Source organism: Parasteatoda tepidariorum, chromosome 7 (genome assembly GCF_982258835.1).
Source record: "Parasteatoda tepidariorum strain Cologne lab strain chromosome 7, Ptep-v5.0, whole genome shotgun sequence".
NCBI lineage: Eukaryota > Metazoa > Arthropoda > Arachnida > Araneae > Theridiidae > Parasteatoda > Parasteatoda tepidariorum.
The window spans coordinates 51,352,929-51,364,200 of NC_141761.1; the positions used below are offsets into that span (position 1 = coordinate 51,352,929).

At 26.5% G+C, this 11,272-nt stretch overlaps 1 protein-coding gene across 1 annotated transcript in view; it reads right to left on the minus strand.

The window, feature by feature from the left end:
* Window positions 1-10,128, minus strand: part of LOC107450636 (uncharacterized) — a 32,856-nt gene extending 22,728 nt beyond the window's left edge. Inside the window, exons 1-4 of the mRNA XM_016066472.3 lie at window positions 9,789-10,128; window positions 4,958-5,153; window positions 4,780-4,876; window positions 2,561-2,694 (exon numbers count right to left, since the gene is read on the minus strand). Of these exons, the coding sequence (XP_015921958.1) occupies window positions 2,561-2,694; window positions 4,780-4,876; window positions 4,958-5,153; window positions 9,789-9,820 (459 nt within the window). The 5' untranslated portion in view covers window positions 9,821-10,128. The remainder of the gene's footprint in view (window positions 1-2,560; window positions 2,695-4,779; window positions 4,877-4,957; window positions 5,154-9,788) is intronic.
* Window positions 10,129-11,272: the final 1,144 nt, after the last annotated feature.

Genomic DNA, 11,272 nt, shown 5'->3' on the forward strand with positions numbered 1-11,272 from the left:
TAATTTTTTTCCTTCTTTTTTTTGCTTTTCTTTCTTCTTTTAAGCTATTTTTTTTTTCGGTAGTTATTGCTATGCATTCCCACGTACTATAAAAAATTCCTATAATTTCATTACGACATGCGAATTTTAAATCTCACATTCGACAAACTTTATTCTTGCTGAGTTAAGCATAAATTTAAGTAATTATTATTACTTTTTTTTTTTTGAATTGCCATACTTTTCCACGTGATTTTGTAACTACGATGTTATTACAACACGCAAAAAGGAATTTTTTTCTTCATTTTTTTTTTTTTTTTAAGAAAAGTTTATTAATAACGTTCATTGAAAAAAATGCCTATAAAAAGAAAAGTTAATGAAAAAGAAAAACAGAAAAAACAAATTGTTCTTGGTTCCTAAAACAAACTTTTAACACTGAAAATCAGTTTTCTATATTTCCAGTTATTTATACAGTACAGGGAAAGAGTGATAATAAATTAATAGTATGAGTCATTCTGTTAAAATGCTGCGTTATAATAAAAGCAGCAGAAAAAGTAAAAAAAAAAAGAACTAAGTCAACAGAAATGCTCTGAAGCAGAATAGAAAAAAGCAAAAATGAAAAAAAAATAATAAATCGTTCAGAATTAGAAGTATCGAAAAAATAACGAAATAGATTTGTCTGATTAAAAAAAAAAAATTTTTTTTTTAAAAAAAAAGCAGTAATTCAAAAACTTGTGGTTCAGAATAAAGTAATCTAGTTTTCCAACTTTCTTTTTTCCCTTAGTCTTCTAGAAGATAAATTTGCAAGTCATGTGCAGAAACATGGATTTTAAAATTTTTGAAATTTATGTTAAAACTATTTCTTATAATAAACAATACTATAATATAGTCAAAATACAATTTTATATTTTTTATCATATCTATACAAATTCAAAAGAAGAAAAAAAAAACTCAGAAAAATATATTTTTACAGAAATATTCTGAGGAATATTTGACTGCTCATTTAACCAACTGAATTGTTGACTAAAGTGCCAAATGCTCATTAAATCCTTAATTTAAATGCAATATGATAGCAACCTGAGAAATTCATAAGTGATGGAAAACGTGAATTTTTAAACTGCTCACTGTTTGTTGCTTAAGTAATCATTTTCGATAAAAAAAAAAAGATAACGTTTACTATATAAAAAAATCTAAGAATTAATAAAATTAAATAATAAAGTACATTACCAAATAAGTATTGAATTTTATTTTGAACTATAAGTTTTGTTTTTATTTTAGGTTTTTGTTGAAAACTTATAAGTTTTCTTCAATTAAAATATTTAATTTGAATTTATATTACTTAATTCAACACAAATTTTTTTCTTACTTTCATTCTGTGAGCATTGAAGTTTTTTTTTTATTAGAATTTATCTTTAAAATGAATTTTTCTATTGCATGATTTGATAAAAATGGCATTTTTTCTTTTTTTAAAAGTATTAGTTTTTTTTATTTTCAAATGAATTCTAATAATTGAACGACTTTAATTTTCAACAAATATATTATTAGGTTTATTGATAAAAAAAAACTAGAACACTAATGTTAAAAGAAATATTACTACATTTGCCATTAACGTGTAAGTTTGATATTATTGCTGCAACTGAATTCAAGTATAAAACTTCCAGTATTTTTTATTTAAAATGACTGGAAGTATGAATTTTATTTTTCAATTTTTTTTGTAAATATTGTTTTTTATGTATATACTTCAGAACTTCGTTTTCGACAGTTAAGCTTAAAAACGCAGTTTATTTTATTTTTTTATAAGGGAGAGCCAGATAAATAATAAGTGTATTTTCAAGATTAATATTCATATTTTATCTGAAAATAGTTATTCTAATCATCAACTCGAGAAAGAAAAACATATCTGAAAAATTTCAGTTGTTTCCCCAGGTCTTTCAAAGGTATGTGTAAAATTTTAAATATATTTTTAGTGAACTAAGAAATATTGAGATGAAGGAAAAAAACCTAGTTTGAATTTTTTTTTAAATTTTTCAATTCAAACTGTAGCCTTTTTTCCTTGGAAAATTGTAGTTATACATTTGATAATTATAATTGTGATTAGTGATAAAAGTAAACTTATATATAATTACTCATTTTAACTATGCAAAGAAGGGTAAGATATTTGCCCTTTTTATAAAATACAATGTCCTTTTTTAAACTTGCTGCCCTTTTTTTTAAAAGTATAGTGCCCTTTTCAATTTTTAGCACCCTGCCCTTTTTTTAGTCTAGAATGAACCCTGGTATAATTGTATTTTTGAAGAAAAAAAAACTAAGCTAACTCACACTTTTCGATGATTTGAAGACAAAGAATAATAGAATAAAATAATTTCTATATTTCACTTACTTTAAACAATAAAAAATGGGGCCATTTAGTGTTAGTTAGGAACTAATAAGTAGCTGTTTATTTTTTATTGTTGAATGAATGAATCCTAATTATTTTGTGTCAATAATTTGGAATTATAATTTTGAAATACAGGAAGAAAAAAAGAAATTCAGGATTACTTAGCTCTAATTTAAAATTTTCCAAATCAAACACTATAATACTTACAGCTAGAGTTTTTCCAGAACCAGTCTGGGCAATTCCAACTAAGTCCCGACCACTAAGAGCTATTGGCCAAGATTGAGCTTGAATAGCAGTAGGTTGCTTGTATTGCTGAAGACGCACAGCTTCCATTACATACTCTAAATTGATATACAAAATTCATACTAATTTTTAAAATACGATTAAAAAAATAAATAAGGTAAAAATTTTTATGAAATAACAAAGCGTTCAGAAATATTGTATACTATTTTAATTCAGAGACAATTATGCAAGTTAAAAATCACATTTGGATAATTCTCTGCAAATAAAAATGATGTAAATAAAAGATAGTTCAGTTTTTCTTTGGAAAAATAAATATATTATTAGTTTAATATATAGCATAAAGATGTATTTATAAGTCAGGAGCCTTTTTTGAAATAAATATCTTTCATTAAATTTCAAACCTATGTTCTCATTCACTCCCTTACAACTAGCAAGTACAAAAAAACAATTTTTCAACAAAGTACTTTATACTTTCTTGTTCAACTTTTAAAATAAACACTTTAGTTGTTTTTCTATGTAATAATTATAAATTATAATACTATTGATTTACATGTAGCTTTTAAAATCAAATATTTTTAATACTGTAGACAAGAACTGTATCTCAAAATGAAAACACGCATTTAGTAACCCCTTTTTGAAGAATCCAAGACTTTGCCGTTGACCTTTTACCCCCCAGTAGTTATTACTACGGGTTTCACGATTTTTTTTTTAATGGTATGATGATTTACAAAAGAGGAAAAAAACACTAATTAGTGTCTTTTCCCCCTACATAACGCTGGAATATCGACATAATATAAGAATAAAAAAATATTACACATTCAATTAAAAAAGTTTTTTTTTTTAATTGAAGTTGATGCTTCTGTTACTTTAAGTTAGTAACATGTATATTTGTTATTTTTAAAAGCATCTAGCAGAAAGATATTAGTATTAGAGAGGTATCAGTGTTTTCATTACAAAAAAAAAATGGGAGAGAATTTCTCACCCTTTCTCAAAAACAGGGTGAGATTTCAAAAAGTTAAGAGAGATTTCTAAAAATTAAAAAAACATGAATAGACTTGGAAAATAATATTTCTTTAATTATATAATACATTTTTAACACCTTCTAATTTCTTAACCATTGAATATTTTTGGTGCATCATCATATGGAAAATGTTCTTTATCAACTTTTTCACCAGCTATTCTCATTAGGTTGGTCAAATACTCATCAGGCAATCAATTGCAATATTTTGTTTTAATTCGGTTTGGGGTGCTAAATGACATTTCAACAGATGCTGAACTATTCGGAATCACTAATTAAATCTGTAGCATTGTGCGCACACTTTCCTATCCTCTACATCTGCCAGCATAGGCTTTTCAATTATCTTTGTTAATGAATAGTTAAGTTCGTTGAAGTTGTTTTCATGCTCATACTTCTTGTTAGGTCTTCCAGCATAGTTTTTACAGACTTCAACTTTTAGAAATTGCTGCAAATTGTCGATGAGGGAGTTTAGTAATTCCTTAACAGCTAAAAATAGAGCAAACTTTAAACAACTTAAAATAAAGGACTCATTTTTTTTCTCAACACTTGCTCTCATGTCTTTTTCAAAATGGCGGAAAACGAAATTTTTTCCAAAATTTGAGAAATTCGTGCATTTTAAAATTAATTAATAGAGTGCGCAAACTTCTCGCATTAATAATTTTTTAATGCGAGAAAAGAAAAAAATATGCGAGATTCTTGGGCTGTAGTGAAAACACTGGGTATGTCGCAGAAAGCCCGAAAAAATTCTGCCGCAGAGTATGGGAATTTGAAAAACCCATAGGGAAGCACTGAAAAAACACTTGAGGGTACAAAAAAAATTGGAATAAAAAATTTTCCTAATCAATTAAGTTAAATTTTATGCAAAAAAATTGAGCTAAGCTGTATTTTTTATATGTGAATATTAAATTGATTTTGCATTATTTATACAAATTTTGCATTATAATACAATTTTCTCTAGTCATGTAATAAGGTAAAAAAAGAATATATATAGATATATTTATATATATATAGTTAAAACGTTAATAAATCAAAAGTTATATTGAACAAATAAAACATTACCTTTCCTTTCATTTACCTCTATTCCTTAATTTGATAGTCTTATACCAATCAATTGACAAAAATTAAAAAGAAAAAAATTTAAATTAAACAAATAAAAGAACATTACCTGGGAAAGAACCTTCCTCAAAATTTGCCACAGGCTTTGGAACATTAGGGCCTCGAATTGTGATTTCATAATGTTGACGGAAATTTTCTGCTTCTTGCTACAAATTTAAGTTTGGTATTTAAAAGCTATGAATCTTTAAGAATTCATGATATGCTAAATTGATAAGAAAAAAACTTACATGAGACCTTCTTTGCACATTAGGATGTTCATTATAAAAATCTTTTTCAAAAGGTAACAACTTTGAAGTATCCCAACGTGGCCTTCGCAGCCTGTCTCCTGGCGTTTTCCCTTTAGCTATGCCACCTCGCCCACCTGCAAAACCACCTCTACCTGCACCACCACGCCTTCCACCAAAACCTCCTCTATCACCACCACTAAATATAGAAACAACTTTTGTTAAAAATTTTGCATATTTATATACATAGAACATATTTTGTGACTCAAAAGTAAAGCGGTTTTTACTTATGATATCAGAATTTGCTTGATGGTTAAACGGAAGAAGCAGAACCAAAACTTGGCATAGGGTGAAGAGTTGTTTCAGAGCTCATTCTAGGCAGGGTAAACAGGGCGCAGCACCCTGTTGCCCTTTTAGTCAAAAGAATCCACCCTGTTGCCCCTGAAGTAAATTAGTGCCTTGATGTTATAGACTCCATACCTTTTCTTTCCTCAACCGTTCTTTATTCCCCCCCCCCAAAAAAAAACTCTACAATGGATTTCTTAAACTTTTGTTATTTTCAACTCTTTTCATTTAGTTTGTCATTGCTGTCAATAGATAGATTTATATGGGAAAGGAAAAATAGCCATCACACCCCCTTGTTGCACTTGTCTTTGAAAGTTTGCAGTTACTTCCACTATCATTAATAATCATTTTAATTATTAAATCATAACTACAGACACGTAAAAACATACATTTATTATTTTATTAATATATGCATGCATTTAAAATAAATTACTAAGCTAATTAGCTCATTAACTTGATACATATGTTAATTTATTAATAAAAATTAGTAATTAATATGATTGCTTTGCTACTTTTAGTAAAGTAAAAAAAAGAATTCTTTTACTAATTGAAAATGTTTTTTAATAGAACGTTTAAAGCCCATCGAAAGAAATTATTGCCTTTTTAGAATAATAATGCCCTTTTTTTAAACTTTTGCACCCTGCCCTTTTTTCTGCCTAGAATGAGCTCTGGTTGTTTACAAAGGTATTTTAATTTTATTTGGCAAAATTTTGTGAACTTTTTCATATAATGCAGGCAGAGAAGGATATTTGATTTAAGAATAGATATCTTTTAAAAAAAAATATCTATTTTTGTCATTATAAAGCATTAAACGTCAACATGTCTATACATAGAAATAAGAACTGTCTTGAAATTTTTTATCTAACAGTTTGATCTCAGATAGGAAATGGAAATATTTAAGATTTAGAATTATAAGTTTCTTTACTAGGGATGCAAATGATTCATAGCCTGTTAATTCATTTTTTTAAATCCTTAAGAATCTTCTCTGAATAAACACAAAAACTAATTTTTCATTTGTTATAACTTTTCTTATGTACCATATTGAATTTATTCAGAGTAATAAATTTAATGCAGAGGTTGTATTTTAAAATTTCTTGCTATTATTAGCTAAAATATGTTTGCAAGATGCATTTTGCAAAATAAAAAAACTATAAAACACAAGAACTAATTTCTTTTCTTTAGTGTTTTTATAATATATAGTTAAAAGAATTTAAATAAAGTATGATTTTTAAATTTTTATTAGATTTATTCTATAAACATTAAATATTGTTAAAATAGAAAATTTTGTTTTGAAATTCACTGTTTCAGAGAAAAAATACTGAAATTGTTTTACAAAATTTAAAGATTACAGAAAGAAACTTAGAAATAAAATTTTTGAAATATTTAGAGGAATGTTTTTTTGCATTGAATCCTTCTCATTGAGAAAAAATATCTGCAGGTGCCCTTAATTAATTTTTTCTCATTCACAACTAAAACCTAATTTTAGTTTTTAGTTTTGTTTTTTTTTAATAAGAGTTCCAAAAAATTTCAAACCGAAACCAGTTTAATTTCTCATTTTAATTTGTAATGACTTTTTCCTCCGTCTAATCACACAAAAATAAGAATTAATCATTGAAAAATAATCAAAACTTAGCTGTATTATCGGTATGTGGTAAACAGAAAAAAACTTTAATAGAAATGTTTAAGATAATAAGGACAATTAAATATTAAGATAATTAGAAATATTTACAATAAAAAAAACTGACTCAAAACCTAAGTAAAAAAAAGAAAGAAAAAGAAATAGATAAAATAAGCGAAAAAAAGAAGAAGATTATATACAAAAGAAAAACAGAATTTTTGAAAGAAAATTTTAAAGCTTATGCTTAACATTTCAATTAACGTAGATTCAAGAAAAAGTGAAGATTGAAGTCTAATAAGAACCATCTTAATTGATGCATCATAATATAAACGTTAGTTTTTTGAAAAATAAATAGTTAGATAAAAACCAAAACAAAAATCTTTTTTAATTCTTTTGCGTTGCCGCAATTTTAGAAAAAAGTTACCATAAAAGAATAACGTTGATTAGAAACGATCTTGCTCATTCTGATCAACAAGTTTATAACTGCACTGCATTCAAGAGGCAACTATTAATTCTACAATTCATAGTTACTTGTAAATTTCAATTTTTTTTTCTGAAAACTAGCAAAATTTTAAAATTAAAACATTCATTTACCTTAAAAATCTCTAATAATTAAATAAGACTAACTTATTTCATAAATACCTTAGACTTAGAACAATTATTTTTTTTTTTATACAGAAAAAAACTTTCTTTTTTACATAGTTATGATTTAAAAATATATGAAAATATAAAAGCCATCATGGCTTTCAATTTTATTTACAGTGTTCTCCCTTTAATTCTGAAATCAAAGTTCATGCATTTCATGACAATTTTAATGTCTAGGTACCTACGTTCAATAAATTTTATGGGCATATATAAAAATATTCATTTTGTACACAATGACTTTTAATGGCATTATCTAATTGCTTAATTAGGTTGCTTTTTTTAATAAAAACACTACTTCTACTTAATTAATATATATTATTTTTTTATTTAAATCAAATAGTATTATTTAGTTTTGGGATGCCGAAAAATAAATTACTATTGATTGACACTATTGATGCTTATAAATAATTGTAATATGAACAATTGCTGTTGTGGTATCATGATAATAAATACCTAAAATAGATTTTCATGCCTCCCTCCCTATAACAGATTAGTAAGATCAAAATTACTGATAAAAAAAAAATGCTAACTATATTTTTGCACAAAAACTGTTTAAGGTAGAATTTTAATTTTTGATACAAGTTTGGTGACTTAATGTAACTTCAAACATTTAAAAAATTTCAGCAATCAAGAATTACTTTATAACCAATTAATTCTTGATCACTTCTATGGTAATTTTATTCATTTGCTTAAACTTTTTTCTCTTAGTGAAGATGCATTTTGAAAATGGCTGTAATAATTAACATATAATATGCAAGATCAAATAAAGAAATCCACAAGACTATGTTGAGAAACATATTAAATGGTTAATTTAGAAGATAAGGGACTCATTCTAAAGCTTTAAGCGAATGTAAAAAACAGTTCAACATATCTTAGTATTCATGGATTTTTTTAAAGTTCACTAGATACGAATGTATAAAGCAAAGAAGGGAACTTAAACAGTTCCAGCAGCAGGACACTTGAGCTTTTATTTAGTATAATTATAATTATTGAAACAAAATTAATTTTCGATTTGAGAGCATATAACTATTTTATTAAACGTAGTTTCACTATAGATATCACTATAATTTAATAAGCTTCAAATATTACTATTAAAAAACGTAGTACCATAATACAGACATAGTAAGAAAAAATAGAAATGAAGTCAGTCAGAACATTTTAATTCCATTAGTTAAGAGAAAACATCCTGATTGCTATTTAAATGAATGGTCATTTAAAATTATGCATTCAATTTTTTTTTAAATAATTTTTAACAAGAAATAACAAAGACCAGGAAATACTTCAGTGTCCAATAAACATCCTATCTATATAAGGTAACTATTTAAATTCAATAATTTATTTTCCTGTTTGCATTTGATGTTTAACAACTAATCAAAAGCTTATACTACTCTTAGAGAAAGTAAGATAGTTAAATCCAATATAATGTTATTTGTTGAAGAGAAGAGGATCTTTTTATAAAGTGGAATATTTAGGCTTAAAATCCCTGAAACAAAGCAGTTGTTTTTTTAAAAAAAAATATTTTGTAAACAATAATGCTTATTGCAATTTAGTAAATGTAGTTATACTTCTATAAAATGTTGAGGCATTCTAAGCTAAAACTCAAATTTCTCTCCCCCACCCTTAAATTAGTAGCGTCTATGAATTAATAGCTTCAAAACAACTGAAGATGAGAATCAATTTTATTTGCAAGAAAAAAGAATGCTCAAATAAAAGTTCGTGTGCATTGTTTACTATAATTCCCCTCTTCTTGTTACTTGAGATTCCTTTTGTCTTTTTTTTCTTCCAAAAAAACACCAAAAAACAAATTCTTGGGGCCACGTAATAACAGATCTACATCGAAATAGTTTTTAATAATGGTGAAGAAATATAAATAAATAAAAGTTTGGACTTGTTTCGATATTACATCTTGATTAATACAACGTATGTTATTAAAAGATTCAACAAAACAAAAGTCTTAATTGAGCATAGATTGAAAATATTCAATTAAAACATCTCGATAGTAATTTTGATTATAAACCGAAAAACTTAACAAATACTTTATAGGGATTATAGTGTAATCCAACTAAATGAGAAAGATTAGTTATGTTCAAAACAAATAGATCAGTATAAACAAAATAACAGATTTTTAAAAAATTTCGCCATTGATTGTCAAGTTGCAGATTAAGTTTTTCTAAGTAAAAAATTAAATGTAAATCACACACTGTAAAAAGAAACATTAAAACTCACCCTCTTCGACCCATTCTATCTCTTCCTGACATTTTAAAATAATAATTTAAGTTTTAAATTTATAAAATGAATACTTTTATGACGGAGTTCAATGGTCACGTATGTAGAATGGCGACCGTGTCACTGAAAGGATGAATGTATTCTTCCACAAATAAATATAAAAAACTCGACGGAACGTTCCTTTTAATTCAATTTTTTAATATGATGATTCAAAATTTATTTTTTGTAATCAGAACAAAGTTTTAAAAATCATGAAAATAAATTATTAAATATATAACTTTTTACTAATTAATATGTAAACCGGCTATGACGTAGGCAGAAAGTTATTGCCAGTCCACAAATATTGAAAATAAGAATTCTTGAGACTGGATTGGACTAGGGGTTTATTTTCACTCCACATGCGATATGCATATGCGATTATGCGTCAATGCGATTTGTGAATGCTCGAGCATTTCATCTCAGACGTAGTTTCTAAGCATTGGTATGCTCGTCTAATCTCATTGCTTGCTTTTTTCTCACATTCAAATGAGAACATGATAAACCCGCCAATGAGGCTCGCATTTGTGACAAAAATTTTATAGTTTGTCTAATGAAAGAACTCCCCTGGCTATTCATCTGGAACCGTAGTGGTGACTATGGTAATGAGATATAACTATTTCAAGTAGGGGTTTGGGATCACTGTTTAGACAGGTTTTGGCTCAAATCGGTGAGAGAAAGGGAACCCTTTTCTGTGGTCTATTGCGTTAGCCCTAGAGTGAAGAAAAGCCTGTCTCCCTAAAATGCGCTATTCTTGTTTCCATAGCAGTAGACGGCCTCAGATTTTGTGGCAAGGGGAGTTCTTACCGTAGATAAACTATAAGAGACCCATAAAGTCAACAAAGCTTTCCTTGATCGAACGGGACCAGTGGTGTGGTTTTGTAATCCAGCTACTTGGGGGTCTAGGCTGCTGGGTGACTTGAGGATGGAAGTTCCGCCCTCTGCTCGTCTATCGTCTATGTTGAACAGGCGTTTGCATTAAGGTATCCGAACACGTTCGGAGGATTTTTTTAAACATATTAAGTTTCAGAACACTTTAATTATGTTTTTATATTTATTATATGTAAAAACTAATATTAAATAAGAGAAATTAGACATTTATATTATATTTTGTTTTTAAAAGCTAAATAACAAGAAAAAAATGATGTTTTTTTCATAAAACTTGTGAAAGGATATACTTCACCAAAATTATTGTATCAAAAAAGTGTTATCATCAAAATAAAGAGCTGAATTTTGTCTAGTGATTTGACTACAATCATAAAAATATTTGGAAAATTAAATTTTTTATAGAGAATTGAAAACTTTTTATGAGATTTTTGTCAAATTTTTTACGTCGTATTTCACATTTTAGACCAATAATAAAAAACTATTAAGTATTTTTAATCAATTGTAGCACAAGCACTAGAAAAAATTATACATAATACACATACAAATTTTTATTGAAATAT